Genomic DNA, 17714 nt, shown 5'->3' on the forward strand with positions numbered 1-17714 from the left:
ATCATTTTGATTTGGGGATTCTTCCAATTAGCAGTTCTAAGGCAATATTGAAAACACGATTCAGCAGGGTTTATACTGGCACCAGTTTAATCTGTCAATGCAATGAAAAGCATCTAAAAACTGAAAGCTTGAATATATTTAGTGTTTTATGGTGAAAGAGGATGTTGTTTTACACATACTTGGTTCCTAGAAGTAAAGAGATTGCATCACTCATTATATCATCTAACTAGCACTTAAACTTGTCAGACCTGTTAGCTACTGATAGGGATACAACTTTATATTCTTCCTTTGCCCCCCATATTTCTATGAAGAGTGCTTCTTTTTAAAAAAAAAAAAATTGGCAACACTGTAAATTATTTTTTAAATGAAAAAAAGTTAAGCACTCCTGCAAGGCTTGTTTTTCTGGACAAAGTGATTTGCACCTCTGTTTGTGTATTTTAAAATATATCACAGAAACACTTTATGGCAGACGTTTTTGTTAAAATACATAGAATCTATGTTTGGAAATAGTAAGTATAAACATTCTACAATTATCAGCTGAAGATGCACTGGAAGTCCAAAGTCACTGAAAATGGCTTTGTTTTGCTTACAAACTATCAGGACCCTGGGGAAAAAAGCAACTGTTTAACTATCAAAGAGTTCGGAAAACAAAGTCCAAATCAAGGATAACTAAGGGGCTGCCTTTATACTGTGCAGTTTGCGATTTGTTCCTCTGGACAAATATTAGCCAGAAAGCTCAAATCCAGTGCACTTAGGTCAAGAGCAACAGGTATAGACTAGTCCAACTCCATAATGTATTTGGTTAATATTTTGGCAGAAATGCCAACAGCAGTACAGCGATAATTCCCTGCATCAGAATTCAAGCATCTGTAACTTGGTTACCCTGCTGTTGCTAAACCCTAACTGAGAAGGGCATTTAAAAAACTCCCATTAGAATTGCAAATGTAAAAGTGGCAAACACAGTTCATTGGCCTTATTCAACAACACCAAGAGAGGGGGCCTCTCTTACTGACCTCAATTAATAAAACATGTTTCCTAAGCTTTGAATCAGGCGTCATAAATCATCTGAGCTTTAGTGAAAAGGGCAAAATGTCCTCTCTCTCCACCCTAGTGTGGGTGTTAAATAGTTTGCAACACTATAATTTTACGATGTTCCAAAACATAGATTTGTAACGTAAGATAAGCAAATCTCAACTTCCCTGCCATTCTTCCTGCCTAAATTACATAATAAACAATAATAAACATATTGCCACACTTCATTCCACTGGGTTTTCTGCAATATTTAAATTTTATGTTTTAGATTTAAAATTTACCTCCTTGACAATCAAAATTGAATATGTTGTGATTAGGATGCCCCAATATCTTTGCTACATGGGGGAAATATTTTTTGCTATGAAAGCTTACCTCTAAGAACTGAGCATTCACTTTAAATTCTGGAGGTGGAACCCCTTGTTGAATAGCTGCATGCGTTTTTCCTTCAATACATTTATACAGGTGTTTTACAGCTCGTGGTATAATGCCTTGTTCCTCTTCCATTATGTTAACATCAAATCCAGTCCCCATGGTGTATGTTTTACCGGCTCCTGTCTAAATTTAAGAGACCAAACAGCATTAATGTGCAACTAAATAATGTTTATCGTATACATCTTAACCCAAGGTCAAATAACACAAAAAACACTCTATTGCTGATCAAAAAGACTTCTGACTCCAGCAGCTCACTTTACAACTTTCTAGGTTGTCTCAAGAAAAAAGTAAGATCTCTACAGCATTTGGATGGCATAAAAACATCTGGACTGCAGAAATGCATAGTGAATGGAGATGAGGATCTAAACCACCACCGCCTGCCCCCCAGGAAACAAGGGGTGATATTCCAGGAGTCCTGCTAGCTGAAGCAAGATTAGACTGGCTTCCTAGCCACAAAACATATTTTCCAACGTTTTGCAGTGGTTAAAAAGAAAAAGGAAAACTGGGTTATTAGGTAGATTATGTCATGCTAAACTTAATATGAAGAAAAGGGTGTGTTAAGTAACATACTGCAGGAAAATAATGCTCTAAGAAGGCAGCCACCCACTGGAACTCCAAACTCACCTTCTCCTCATTCTAGTAGTCCAGGTGTCAAAGCATCAGGACCAAACAAAAGAACAACACAGTTGCTTAGGCAACATGTGGCTGCCTGCCCACCCTACGCTAGCAGTTCCCAAGCAGTACTGGTACCAAAATACTGGGAACTAATTTAAAACCCCTGGGAGGAAAACTCATTACTTGTTTTTGTTTTATTATGTATTTTGAGCTCTCGTGTTGTACTGAACCGGCCTGTGATCGATAAAGGGTGGTATACAAATTTAATTAATGACAAATGTGGATCTGCCTGGCCAGTGCCTGGATGTTTAGGAGACTGCCGGGAAGAAAAGATAAAAAGAAGACAACTTGATATCCCAGTATTGATAATAGAGATAACCATCAGTCAAGTCATTTGAGCAGGAGTGGCTAACTTGTGGCAACTCCAGATACTAAAATGCTCTCAGCATCACTGGCTATATTGAAACAGCATTTATGCCAAATGGGGAGAGGAGGGACAAAAGTGAAGAGGATGGGATACAAGTCCAATCTGAGCTGGACACATCCTCTTTTGAACAGACCTATTAGAATTCAAGGCTACTGTAATTCAAGCTGAAGGATTGCATTTCTGAGCACCTTCTGCCTCAAATTACTGCTCTGCACCTGCTTAAAAATATACCACTGTTTTGATATCCCCCAAAATGAGCCTTGAAATCTTGATTTCAAGTACGTTTCCGAGCACAATTCAAAGTGCTGGTGTTGAACTTTAAAGCCCTAAACGGCCTCGGCCCAGTATACCTGAAGGAGCGTCTCCACCCCCATCATTCTGCCCGGACGCTGAGGTCCAGCGCCGAGGGCCTCCTGGCAGTTCCCTCATTGCGAGAAGCAAAGCTACAGGGAACCAGGCAGAGGGCCTTCTCGGTAGTGGTGCCCGCCCTGTGGAACGCCCTCCCATCAGATGTCAAAGCGATAAACAACTACCTGACATTCAGAAGACATCTTAAGGCAGCCCTGTTCAGGGAAGTTTTTAATGTGTGATATTTTAGTGTATTTTTGGTTTCTATGGAAGCTGCCCAGAGTGGCTGGGGAAACCCAGTCAGATGGGCGGGGTACAAATAATAAATTATTATTATTGTTGTTGACAATTCTCCCATGTTGAAATCTATTTGTTTTCACCTCTACTAAAAGGTGAAATTCAAGCATACCTGCTTGAATTATTACAAATACTCCTTATGAGCAGCTTTACTTTTTAAAAAAATCGGAACATTGTTTGGATTCTGTCAGGGAACTGCCATCGGCTCAGAGGCAAGGAATAGAAGGGCAGTTGTGTTGCAGGGAGCCTCCAAAAATCCTGCGAAGCAGTTCCTCTTCTGGGGAGGAGGAAAGCCCCACCTCTAGTGGGGAAGAGGTGCAAGAACCAGAGGATGCTTGTGGGAGCCTTAACATTGCTCCTGGGCAAGGTGGACAGGAAGGGAAACACGCCCTTGCCATCGCCCACCCTGCGCAGTAGCCTAAGGCACAAAGAGGGAAGGAGAAGGTTGGGGGAGGTCCAAAAAAAGACCACTCCCAGATTCTGCTAGCGATTGAGCCAGACATGAGCTTTGGGGCTCTTCACTATAAATAAAGGTAAAGGTAAAGGGACCGCTGACCATTAGGTCCAGTCGTGGCCAACTCTGGGGTTGCGGCGCTCATCTCGCTTTACTGGCCGAGGGAGGCGGCATACAGCTTCCAGATCATGTGGCCAGCACGACTAAGCTGCTTCTGGCGAACCAGAGCAGCACACGGAAACGCTGTTTACCTTCCCGCCGGAGCGGTACCTATTTAGCTACTTGCACTTTGACATGCTTTTGAACTGCTAGGTTGGCAGGAGCAGGGACCGAGCAATGGGAGCTCACCCCGTCGCAGGGTTTCGAACTGCCACCCGCGTCACTGTAAATAGTTTCCGCCAAAATAAAACCTGTAAAATACGGGTTTGGAGTCCTGCCTGCTTACTCTCGAGCAACCACAACAGCCCTCTGACAGATTCACTGAAAAGCAAACAATTAATTTTGAAACTTCGTAAAGTTTACCTGCCCATAAGCAAACACGGTAGCATTGTATCCTTCAAAGCAGCCTTCAATCAGTTTTTCTATGCACTGTATATAGATTTCTTCTTGCTGAGATTCAATATCAAATACATAATCAAAGGTGAAGGCCTTATCTTTCCCCAGGAACACTTGAGGTTCTCCAGGTGTGACAGATGTGCAGATATGGCATCCTTCAATCTTTTCTTTGGCTAGTTGAGGTCTGATTCTGGGGTGGGGGGCGGGGGTTGGAGGAGGAGGAGAAAAAAAAATGCCAAATATTACATCACTGGAACAGAACACAACTTAACGCTTCTTATTTCAAGAGTCCCCCAATAAATTTAAATCAGATATGCCCAAGAGGGACTGAAGTCACGCAGAATACTCACTGCTCACCTGCAACAAGGGGAAAGATTATCTACTTAATATTTAAGGACAAAACCAACCACCATTATGCACCCTTTCTGCTGTACCAGTGGAATTCAAGTCTCCAAGGTGACTTTGTCTTTTTCAAATTGGCCTGGTTGTATTCTAAGATTCTAAGATTACGTTTTCTCATGAGTAATCCCTATTGAACTCAGTGGGATTTCTGAGTGAACCGGCATATAACCGGAAATTAATAACTTACAAAAATCAGCCAAAGAAAAAAAAACATGGCAGAACAGAGGACAATCAGGCCTAATATATCCACATTATTTTTGAACTGCAGAAGCCTGCCAAAGATAACAACATTGACTTGAATAGACCTACTATGGTAACAAGAATAGAAGGGAGATTATTTCAATTTGATTTTAAAAGCCTTTGCCCCACGGCAGAGTAAAAACAAATTATTTTTGTTTGTTTTTAAAAACAAGTAGACCTCAGATGCTCAATAGTTTAAGAGGAGGTTATTCTAGCTTGGATTATATGGTGCAGCACTAAGCTAACAAGGGTCTGTTTCATCTCCCAAGCAGCACAAAAAGGACAACCTAGTTGTGTCATTATTTGTGAAAATCCTAACAGACGTTAACCCAAACATGAGCACAAGACCTTTTTTTCTTTCTTTCTTTCTTTCTTTTTTTTGCTACCATTTAGAAAGTTACTTGTTTCCACAAGAACCCAACTGGAATTCATGGTAACTTCTGGGCAAAAAACTTGTCATACACGAGTATATTTTTATTTAAGACACAACTTCAGTAGGCTGCAATTCTGCTTAGGACTGCCACCAGTGTGTATGTGTGTGTGTGTGTGTGTGTGTGTGTGTGTGTGTGTGTTAAACCATGCTTTCACTCAACAATTAAAGCTCCCAGTGGCTACTTTTTGTGAAAAGCTATTGGAAGTGACTTCATTGCGGAATTGAGAGAAGATGGCGGAATTGAGAGAAGATGGCAGCAGCGAAAAGATTTTTGGATTGATTCGGCAGAAATACCAGCATGTGAGGGGAAGTTGCATGGACAGAGGGGTATCATACACATAAAATCCACACAGAAACACATCATTTTACTTCAGCTCGCTTGTGGAAACAACTCAGAGGCCGTGAAAGAAGGAAAACAACAGGAAGATTTAAAGGAACTATTAGAAATGACTATCAAAAGCAGCAGAGATATGAGATGATCAGAGTCAGCCCCCCCCCCCGAACTTGAAGCATGGGAAGTACCAACAAAAAAATTATAATTTGGCAGAATATTTGGATTAATTGATATGTATAATTTGGAATATTTAATGTGATTGGATTGGATTGTTAAAATGGAAAACGTAATAAAAATGTTTTTTTTAAAAAAAAAAAAGGAAGTGACTTCATGGCATGCATTTGCCTTCAATATGTGGTTTGAAACTTACCGCCACCATTTCAAAATCTGATACAACCTAGGTGGTTTATATCTACAATATAATGAATCAAATGCCAATCGCACGAGGGGCACCAAAGAAATTATTCTGAATTTACCTAAGATTGAATGTAAAGCAGAACATTTATAGAAGTCTGGGGTTTCACCCACCAAGCACAAGTTTTAGCTCAGTAGCTAGATCATAAGGCTCTTAATATCAAGGTCACGGGTTCGAGCTCTATGTTGGGTAAAAGATTTCTGCATTGCAGGGGGCTGGACTAAATGACACTCGTGGTCCCTCTTCCAACTCTACAATTCTATGGTTCTATGAACTTCGACCTCATCAGAACTGTAAGCATAGACTGTGCAGCTGCAGTGATTGATGACAGACTGTGAACTCAGCTTCTTTGTGTCTGGTAATGAATTACCGTATTTTTCACTCTATAAGACGCACCAGACCACAAGACGCACCTAGTTTTTGGAGGAGGACAACAAGAAAAAAAATATTCTGAATCTCAGAAGCCAGAACAGCAAGAGGGATCGCTGCGCAGTTAAAGCAGCAATCCCTCTTGCTGTTCTGGCTTCTGGGATATCTGCGCAGCCTGCATTCGCTCCATAAGATGCACACACATTTCCCCTTACTTTTTAGGAGGGAAAAAGTGAGTCTTATAGAGCAAAAAATATGGTACGTTTTTCTATCAATAACTGGAAACATTTGAAAGCATCTAGGAGCAATCCTACATTGGGAGTTAGAACAATATAATGCAGTTCCCTTTCACTTAATTTCACCCCCAAATTATACACACAAACGGCAGAAAACGTGCAGATGATCCAACAATAAAAGCTTCACAACTACAAGGTATCATACCACACATCATGACAGCCCATACAATAGTTTATTTATAATACTACTGTCAATTTAATCCCTTTCCAAGTAGACAAAGTTAGCACATGTCCTGAGCAAAACCTGCAGTACATGATGAAACTGGAAGAACCATTTATGACTATTCTTAAGGGAACAATAGTTTTTATTTTTTAAAAACCAAAACACGCTCCGACAACCTGCCCAGTAGGGAAACAAATTTACAATACGGAAGTCTACTGTGCCAATATAAACATTCATGTAATCTTATAGTGCAAGTGATTTCTCCCTTCTACAAGTCTACTCTACAAAACATCTCCTGTGATTTATGCCAGTATTAACTTGGGAGAGGCAAAATGTTTCAAGAACTGCCGTTAGAAAAATCTCAAGTCCAAGATCCTTATTCTGTCATCCGTCCACTTATAGAAGGAGCTTGCTATCAGCTTGCTATCTGTGAAAGCGTGTTCTCACTAAAGGAGAGACCGTGTTGCGGATGGGGCCTAGCAAGACACCCCATAGTTGCCAGGCAGGATAAGATAGAGGGGCCTGGCAAGGATTGGCTGTTTGAGTTGCTGGGATAAAATTGATGTTGCCAATTATGGGGTGGGAACAGGTTATTTAAACAAGGTTCACAGCAAGCTGCTTTCTCTTTCAATGTGGGAACCGGATCACCCGCCCGCCCTCCCTTGTTGGGCTTGTGCTTTGACCTTGCTATGCCTGTTATGGGGTCGTCCGCCTTGGTGCAGGGGCCTGGTAGGAATTTTTCCGTTTGGCTGATTAGTGTGTGCCATTTGGTTTTTGCCTACTGCGTAGCAAATCGTCACAACTTGTAAGGTTGGCGGTTAGGCATTGGTTTGAATTGGTTGGTGGAGGGGTATGGATTGGCTGTGCCTGCCCCTCCAATGCTGCTGCTGCACGGGAATTCAGTTAAAGGAATTCAGGGGCTTACCATCCTCTCGTCCAAACCCCTGGAATCGGGTGCGGGCCGCGTAAGCCCCTGGGAGCATGCGGGGAGAAGCTGAGGGTCTGTGCCACAGCTCCAGTTATCTCTGATCTTGTTCCTCCACACTGGCTTTCGCTGGAATCCGGGAGTCAGTGCTGTCCCCCAAGGCGGGGGGGGGGGGGGACAGATAGTCATAACCAATGCCTAAGCAACCACTCACAATTTGTATGTTTAATAAAGTTGTGGCCAAAATTATGCCAAAAACCTTAAACAAAAATTTATGAGTGATGTGTGAGTTATTGGGGTGGGGGTGTTTTGGGGGACCTCAGCACGCAACTAACAGTTGTATAAATGAGCCCCAGGGTGGTCTTTTAGGCATTCTTCCATCTATTAGTAGTTCCCACACCACAGGAAGAACATTTAGAATGACTCAGTGGCACCGGAGGAGTGATTTGGTCACAATCAATCAGGTTCTAAATCTGACTGTTTGCGGCTCAGTCCCCAATGTGGTGCCCATGAACTCCATGTAGACATACATACATACACTTGATACCTGCCAAGATCCCCACTGCTCCTATTTAAAGGAAATATGGAGGAGGAGGAGGAGGAGGAGGAGGAGGAGGAATAATAATAATAATAATAATAATAATAATAATAATATATTCAGTCTTTTTTGTTGTATTCCTCCCTTGGGTGGCACTGTGTGGGAGCACAGAGTCTTCGAAGTACTGAAGTTTATCTTGCAATATGGTTTTATTTTTGCTCCTTTTAACATTCTTTATTGTTGTTTTCATTGTATCTATATTCAGTCATTGTTCTGACTGCTCTGGCAAATTGCAGCAGTCTGAACAGTGGAATATAACTCTCCTAAATAAAGCAGGTCACATATTAGGTTCCCCCCTCCCTTTTAAACACGGTTAGGAAATAATAATTTAGGGTTCTCTTTAAAAAAAAATATTCCTAGTTGGTGGATTTTGATTTGTATTGGGTTGGATGAAAAGTAGAGGAAACATTTTGCAAGTTGCTTTTCCAGGTCTTCACATCTCTACAAACACAATTTTAAAAGAAGTATTGTCACAGCTGCCCTAGGTCCCAGCTCACAAAGGACCAACGCCAGTTCGTTGTTATATACAAAAGTCTTTATTGAAGTTCAGTTTCGATTTCAAAACCGTGGCGCGCAGCTCTACGTCTCAAACTCTAGACCGCCGAAGCTCCGTCTGAATCTCCTCCCCCCAGACACCAGTTTAAGACTCTAGCCTTGCTCCACCTCTTCCTTTGCTCTTTCCTCCTCTGGGCCCGCCTGTCCGCTGGGGTCTCGCCCTTTCTAGACTCTTCTGACCCTGAGTCCCCTGAGTCTTCCCCCTCCCTCCGGCGGGCTTTAGGACCTGGTTCCCAATCCGGGTTTCCTGCTGTGCCGCGCGCCTGTACATTCGAACTTGGCGCGCGCACCCAGCCGGCAACCTTCCTCCTGACCATTACACTGCTCCTGTCACTGCTTCCCCCTTCGGAGAGGCTAGCTGGACCTGACTTCCCCTCCGTTCCCTCACTCTGTGATGGAGGCGTGGCCAGCCCTGATTCATCTTCTCTCCCTGCTGGAGGAGAAGCTGGCCCTGATACATGGGACTCTTCCCCCCCACTACGCTCTGGTGGAGGAGCTGGTCCTGATCTCCCGCTGCTGCTTTGGGAGTCCCCGCTGGCCCCTTGCTTCTGGTACGTCCCCCCTGGGACCCCCCCCTTGCCCTGGTCATTGGCGCCCCCCTCTGGAAATCTTCTGAATCACTGGAGAAGCTCATGGAATCTCTCGGGCTACTTTCATACTCCCCTACGCTGCCCTCCGATTCTTCCCCTTCGCTCTCCATTTCCTCTCTCCCCTGTGCCTCTGCTCCTGAGCCCCTGACAAGTATATATACTTTTAAAGACTGCAATCTACTCTGAGCTCCCCTTCCAAGCTGGGGAGGGGGGAGAAACACAATTTATTTTTAATAACATTTATATTGGCTGGTTCCTAGCAAAGCCATTAATTTCAGCAAGTTATACAGGGGCAAATAAACCAATTCCTAGACATTCCTAGACATTCTGTAATGGACCTAAGTTTGTTTGTTTGTTCTGTGAACTGCCCTGAGATCTCCGTGTATAGGGCGGTATATAAATTCAATTAACAACAACAACAACAACAACAACACAATAAATAGGAATATCTATTTAAAAGAGCTATATTAAAAACCGAGGAACTGACAAGCTGTCACTTTTCACTGGCAGATGAGAAAGAGGAGTGATAGTCATAATTTAATTAAAAGCAAAATATGGCACTGGAGTAATTGGATTGATTGATCGAATGAATGAATCATTGTTTGCGTCAGCCATCAGCCATAGCAATAAAACAATAATACAATATACAAAGAATAGAAATAAAAAGTCAGTTATATAAAATACATTTTAGGGTTTGGAATCAATAGTCAAATAGTGGATCTTATTCTGATTGCCCCGGCTAAAAACCTCGCAACCTTTGCTGTCACCGGAGTAATTGCATTTGTCTGGCAACAGTTCACATATGTCGCTGTCACGGTTTGGCTTGGCTTAATAAGATTTATTTCCTTAAATTAATTATCCTTTTCTGGACCTCACATCGGAACAAGCTTCTGCAGCCATTAAGTGAATTCACAAGAGCCAGGCTTATTCAACTGCGCCATAGTTTCAGAGGCAACCCATTTATATATGTTGATTTGGTTTTCTTGGACCTCTTGCCTTCATCACTGGGCTAACCTTAGCTGGAAGGATGTCAAGCTGTGCTCTTCTCCCCCTTTCCCCCAAAATAATCCTTTGGCCATTTTGTAATGGTCTGCCAGACAGCTCAGTACAGACGGCATCCTCTTGCTGCTTGACAAGATCTTATGTTTGCTTGCCAAGAAAAAAGCAAGGAGGTGGGGGGGGGGGAGAAAGAGAGACTGAGTGTTGGCCGTCAAGTAAATAGATCTTCTCTAAGCAGGTACCCAACTTTCTCTTGGAAGCCATACACAGCAGACATGTCACATGGAAAACGTATCCAGTATTTCCACGTAAATTCTTCCTATATCATTTCAACACACTGCTCACTTTAATGTGTTTCATTATCAATGTCATAATAACTGTTTGGCTGTATAACAGTGTAATAACTGTAGCAGCAAAGCAATATAAAGAAGCTCACAGCAACTTAGAAACTACCATCCTTATATTTCTTGAAATTTTTCACTCACAATAAGCAATGTGAGAGTTGGGGAGGTGAACTCATGAAAAGCTGTGGATCTCATGTCTCTCATATGAAGTAGGATGCTTGAGTTTTTCACAAAAAAATTCAAAGAACTTTAGGGGTGCCTTTCATAGTTCAGCTTTGAGATATAACGTGGTTGTGTTGTGTGTGTGTTTTTTTTTTAAGGATTCCTCCTCACAAATGGAAATAGCACAGGGAAGCTAAAGAAAACATTTACTCAACCCTATACCAAAATGTCTTTATCACCCCCATTTAACATCCACAATCCATTTCTACCATTTCATTTGTTTTTGGGGGGGTTTTTTTTGCCTTTTTGTCTGTCATTTGGTGGGTCCGTCAATCAGCTTTTACAAATTGTTACATATTTAATTCTCCAGGAGGGGGAAAAAATCCTTTACAGTTTATTGTTGACTATTTCAAGTGAACAGAAGCTGCTCTGTTTTTAAACAGAAGGTAGGCTGTTCGTGCAAGGGCTGAACTGCTGCTATGAGCTGGTGAAATCTCACCATGCAGCAAGCAGAAAAATGTCAGGATCACAAAATAGCCCAGGCTGAAAATTACATGCTTGCCCATACTGTACTTGGAGCAGAGTTACATTTTTGAACATTCCTGAATAGCAACGCTTGGTTCTAAGTCCACTAAACATGTTACTCTCTGGAAGAGATGGGAGGAGCACATTCAGCTACAAGGGAAAGGAAAGGGGTGGGGAGATAACAACCACATTGCTCTCCACTTCTGAGGTTTCTACTGACAGAGATTTACACTGGCTTGATATTAACTCCAGGATTTTCTTAAGGTCCTAATTCATCCTTGTGTTTGTTTGTTTGTTTGTTTGTTTGTTTGTTTGTTTGTTTGTTTAAAAGTCCTATCTCTGCTGAATGGGTTTATGTTTGTAAAGCTGTGTTATTTTCTTACATAGATGCACTGGGACTCTCATACTGGAATTTCAGATATAGGGAATACTACAGCAATCACACCAATTTTTCAGAGGCTGCCACCAAAGCAAATATAAGATATTCATTAAGTTTATGAACTCTGAAGGCCATTTCACGTGTTACAATAAAGTGGGTAGACCAGATGCACACAAATGTTGCACTGCTATCACACTTGTGATGCATCCCCCCCCCCCGAAAGCAACTTGTAAGGCATGTACTTTGCAAACTTTTGCAGGCACAGTTCATCCCTGCGGGCTTGTTTTTGCACTTTACACAACTAATATGTGCACTGCCCTCTCATTGCAATGTACAAAGCTGTCCTGAACCTTCACGAGGAGGGAATACTTGGGAAATAGAGGATATATTCAGGTTTAGCTTCTTTTCTTCTATGATCCAGAGATTAAGATGTTGCTTTTTAAAAAGGGCATATATAAATGACATGTATAAAGATCCATCTGGAAATTTGATGCACCAGGTAGAAGAGTTTGGATTTGATATCCCGCTTTATCACTACCCAAAGGAGTCTCAAAGCGGCTAGCATTCTCCTTTCCCTTCCTCCCCCACAACAAACACTCTGTGAGGTAAGTGGGGCTGAGAGACTTCAGAGAAGTGTGAATGGCCCAAGGTCACCCAGCAGCTGCATGTGGAGGAGCGGGGAAGCGAACCCAGTTCCCCAGATTACGAAGCTACCGCTCTTAACCACTACACCACACTGGCTCTACACCACACAGGTATTACAAAATTAATCCATCTAGCTCAGTATTGTCTACACCAGTGGTGAGATACCTCAAGCCTGCAAGTCCCTCTGGGGTTGGCCCACAAGGCCATTTTTGGCATAACAAGCCTCACCTTTCCTGCTTCTGATGTCACATGACATTAGGCACAGGAAGGTTCCAGCCATGGAAGTTCAAAAAGATTTCAAGCCACAGCCATAAAGGAAGAATCAAGGCAAGTATGCCACTTGCTTCCTTTGATCTGTTGCCTCGCATGGGGAGAGAAAAAGCCACCAAATTCAGAAAGTGCTGAATTCAAGCTCCGAATGTGAAAGGAAGACTCTTGAAGTTTCAGTCACCTGGCATCATATGACAGAAGGCAACTGACAGGGGGACAATTCCACCAACCTATCAAGTGACCCAGATCAGGTTGGTCTATGCCGATTGTCTACTGCTCTCCTGAGTTTCAGCCTGGGGTTCTTCCCAGTGTTACGTGGAGATTGTAGGGACTGACACTGGGATTTTCGGCTTGCAAAGCATTGCTCTACTTCTAAGCCAAGGTAAAGAGGACCTTTGGAAACATGAGGCCCACAGTCCTTCTTGGGCAATCTTCCAGGAGCCAAGTATCAAAGCTGGGGAAGGCCACAGGCAAAAGTGGGCCAAACTCCTGCCGCACCTAAATGTCAGACTTTCTACACACACACACATCCCTCTATTCAAGCAAGCATCATTATCACAGATAAATAATACATTTCTGCAGGAAAATAGCACTCAAGTAAGGCATAGTCGGGACGCAGGTGGTGCTGTGGTCTAAATCACAGAGCCTAGCACTTGCCGATTAGAAGATCGGCGGTTCGAGTCCCCGCAACGGGGTGAGCTCCCATTCCTCGGTCCCTGCTCCTGCCAACCTAGCAGTTTGAAAGCACATCAAAGTACAAGTAGATAAATAGGTACCGCTCCGGCGGGAAGGTCAACGGCGTTTCTGTGCACTGCTCTGCTTCACCAGAAGCAGCTTAGTCATGCTGGCCACATGACCCAGAAGCTGTACGCCAGCTCCCTCGGCCAGTAAAGCGAGATGAGATCAGGTGTCCCTTTACCTTAAGGCATAGAGCAAAGCTTGGGAGAAGTATGGTCTGGAACAGGGGCTGGGCTTGGAAGGGGAGCATTTGCCCTCAGGCTTGGGGGGTACGAGGGTCATAGCTTAGAGCAAGACTGGGGAACCCTCAAGTCAACTCTATATTGGCCGATTTCATAATATGCAAATTCGAAATAATATGCTTGAAATGAGGACTCAGCAGCACACCAACCCACTCTCACTACCTTTCCTTTACAATTATGCACAGGGCAATTTTGAGCACCCATCACGCAATGACCTAAATGCATAGATTAGCCCTTCAGAGTTAGATACAAAGGGTATACGCTTATGTCTGTCAAAACACACACCAGACATGTTGAGGGGGATCCTATTTCATCTGTTCGTCTTACAGTGTTAAGTCGCTTTGAGACTTTTTCATATAAAGAAGCTAAGAATTGCAGTAAGCAACAAAATAATTTTGTCCATGCATGTCGAAGTTGTGTTGTACGAAATTCATACAACTGCTGGGGATTTAGCTGGTTATATTGCATAGCATGCTACAGTCAATTTTTATTTTTTATTTTGCTTTGCATAATTTGTGGAACAATTCTCCCCTTATTCACACAGCTGCTGCCAGTTCATTTCTCTGCCAGTCTCTCATACAAAGTGGTAAACACCTGATCCTGGAGTCTCGCCTATCAGTTCAACGCCTTACTGCTGTTTCTTAGCAGCAGGGAGTGGGAGAGAGTCTAGCTTTCTCAGGGTCAAAAACTCTTCTGTTAAATCAGCCCTTATTTAAGGGGGAGGAGGGGGACAGAGGAAGAATGAGAACAGTTCCAAATCATGCATTTCTCAGCTGCTGCATAAAAACCATTAAAAACAAATTACTTCTGGCTTGGCTGTTTAACAGAAGTGCTCCTACAAGCACTAGGAAGGGGGAAAGACTTTCTAAAATGCAAGCTTAACTTCCTCAGCTGTGAGTTTATGTTCAAAGGTAATGTGTCTAAATCAGTTCTCAAATAAGCAAAAAAAATTGTTATTGCAATAAGTTGCACTAAGTGAGAACAATACAAGTTTTGAAGCTTTTCCCTCAACTCCCCAGCTACCAAAAACCTTCAGCACTGAATTGAAGAATAAGAGCTCAATGGGCACAGTGGCAGCTATGCCGTTCTGAAAGAGGTTGACACCCGGGTGTTCAGCTCTTTTACCTTAATATATTGGTACAGTTCAAAACGTCACTGTAAACCATAGTTAAAGTTATTTCATGAATGTACCCATCAAGGCTGCTCGTCTCATCCCCGTTCTCACAATCCCTCACTTAACATTATAGGAGGACCGGGGATTGCAGTTTGTATTCTTCCAACAAGTCAGGGATCATGTTTTTGTTTCCTCTCAGTATGAACGAAGAGGGTGCAATTCTCTAGTACATGTACATAGGAAGACTAAAGTAAAAAGGAAAGCAATTTGCTGTAACTCAGGGCTTGGAGAGGCAATTTGTTACAACTGCCAACCAAACCACTGTCAACAGCATCCCCGCTTGCCCCCAGCATCTGACATGAATGCTGAAAATCGCCCCCACTTTTTTCTACTTCTCCATTTCAAGGGGTCCACCTGCTTCCTGCATTCCTCTGGCAATCTCTATTTGTTGCCATGTTTGTATGATGTCAACCTGCTGCCTATGAGGTGCTTCCTACTGTGAAAGGACTCAGAGAGAGCAGCAACAATAGGTTAACACCTTCCTATTCAAAGGTAGCCCACTGACTGCACTAGGAGACAAAACAGGAGTACAAGGTCAACCTTGGGTCCCCAGATGTTGTTGGACTACAACTCCCATCATCCCTGACCACTGGTCCTGCTAGCTAGGGATGATGGGAGTTTTAGTCCAACATCATCTGGGGACCCAAGGTTGAGAAAGGCTAATCCTATGGGGCTGCTCATGACCCTATACTCCTGTTTTGTCTCCTAATGCAACATGATAGATCAGTCAGTAGAGCATGAGACTCTTAATCTCATGGGGTCCTGGGTTCGAGCCCTACCTTGGGTAAAAAATCCTGCATTGCAGGGGTTTAGACTAGATGACTCTGTGGTCTCTTCCAACTCTACAATTCTATGATTCAAAAGCAGAAGTTATATTAGTTCTCTGCCTGATCCTAGTTAATACTAGATTATATAACAATGTTCAGTTTAGCCACTACATTTTAAGAATCTAAGAGAGAGCCATAAAGATGATCAAGAGGTCAAAAGCCATAAAGTAAGGGTGGTATGGGACACAGGTGGCGCCTAGGGCTTGCCGATCAGAAGGTCGGCGGTTCGAATCCCCGCAATGGGGAAAGCTCCCATTGCTCGGTCCCTGCTCCTGCCAACCTAGCAGTTCGAAAGCACGTCAAAGTGCAAGCAGATAAATAGGTACCGATCCAGCGGGAAGGTAAACATCATTTCCGTGCACTGCTCTGGTTCGTCAGAAGCGGCTTAGTCATGCTGGTCACATGACCTGGAAGCTGAACACCGGTTCCCTCGGCCAATAAAGTGAGATGAGCACCGCAACCCCAGAGTCGGCCACGACTGGACCTAATGGTCAGGGGTCCCTTTACCTTTTTAAGTGTGGTATAGTGGTTAGAGTAGTCTTCCAGCATGTCATCTGGCAAGACATCAGTGTAGAGTTTCCTTTCAAGTCTCTCTCCCATCATGTAAGCCCAGGGGGAGGGAAACTTTCCCAGCAAGTAGGTGGATCCCAAGATCTCCCACTCCAGTAGCCCATTTTGACATGTGGGTGAAGGTGCTCGCCTATCACCTGATGTCATTACATCAGGTGATAACTTCAAAGGGGCCAGCTAACAGGGGTTGCAAATCGACAAAGCTGGGTCTTCCCCAATGGCAAACTCCTTGGCAGTGTAGTCCCATTTGCAAAGGAACAACAAGGAGCTCTCTTTAAGCTCCCAATAGTTCCTTTACAGGTGCATCCTTACCTGTCCCTCATCACATATGTCAGGTGAGCAGCAGATGAGTAAGGTTTGGAGGGAAACTGCCTTGCGGACCAAATCAGGACCTGTGCCAGGCCAACTTAGGTCCCCCACACTCAAAATAGACTAGTCCAGTAGCTTTCAAACTTTTTAACTTGCGTAGACTCTTTCTACTCTCACCTATCTGCTGAGAGATGCCTGTATCTCTGTACCATATGCCTTGCTCTTACTTGAAAAGAGCATTGCACTGACAACTTACAATACGTACGTAATCCAAAACCCTTCTGAGCTTTGCCACTGGTTAATAAAGCTCCGCTCTCTGTTCTTTTCCTTTACAATATGTTTATCTGAAACAGAATGCCACCTTAACTGCTTTCATCCTAATTATCAAGCTTGTTATAATTCTAATCTGTCATCTGAAGTTTCTCTCAGTCACTCCCGTTTTTATTTTGTATCCTCTGTCTCATCTACAAATTTGTTAAGAATACTCAGTCATCCTAAACTTAAAAGCCTTACGTCCTAAGTCTATAATTTGATACTTGTACGGACAAGGCCGTGCAGCTGAGAGGAAAAAGGAAAGAACAAAGAGACTGAAAGGAGACTGAAATATTCATTTAGCGAACTTTAGAGCGATTCCTTAAGATGAGCCATGAAGAGTCACAAGCACATAAATGAAGTTTATAAAAATAAATAAAGAGAGGGTGACAGCGAGTCTCTCCAGTACATGACCAGACAGCACTAACTTTATGTAATCAATTGTGTGTAAGGAAATAAACATTCTGCCTCTGTGGGATCAAAGAGGCAGGTAAGGATGGGAGAGTAATTTGATTCAGTTTACATTTAAAGGTGAATTTACTAAATTTGCATTTTTTTAAAAAAAAAACACCATCAAGAGTTACCTGACCATCAGCTGCATCTTGCCAGGAGAAGGTAAGCGCCCATCGCTCCCCTACTATTCTTAATGCCTGATGCCCTGCAGAGGCACTGATTCTGTGATGTCCTGCTTTGCAAGCAACTTCCCTGCAGAATAGCACCCCACACAACAGGACCTGT

At 43.0% G+C, this 17714-nt stretch overlaps 1 protein-coding gene across 16 annotated transcripts in view; it reads right to left on the reverse strand.

The window, feature by feature from the left end:
- KIF21A (kinesin family member 21A) overlaps positions 1 to 17714 on the reverse strand; it is a 99198-nt gene that overhangs the window by 65758 nt on the left and 15726 nt on the right. For all 16 annotated transcript variants that reach the window (XM_083701279.1, XM_083701276.1, XM_083701286.1 and 13 more), the window contains exons 2-3: positions 4128 to 4350; positions 1405 to 1587 (exon numbers count right to left, since the gene is read on the reverse strand). In XM_083701279.1, coding sequence (XP_083557405.1) covers positions 1405 to 1587; positions 4128 to 4350 — 406 coding nt within the window. The remainder of the gene's footprint in view (positions 1 to 1404; positions 1588 to 4127; positions 4351 to 17714) is intronic.

Source organism: Podarcis gaigeae (assembly GCF_964106915.1).
Source record: "Podarcis gaigeae genome assembly, chromosome: 10".
In the NCBI taxonomy this organism is placed as follows: Eukaryota; Metazoa; Chordata; class Lepidosauria; order Squamata; family Lacertidae; genus Podarcis; species Podarcis gaigeae.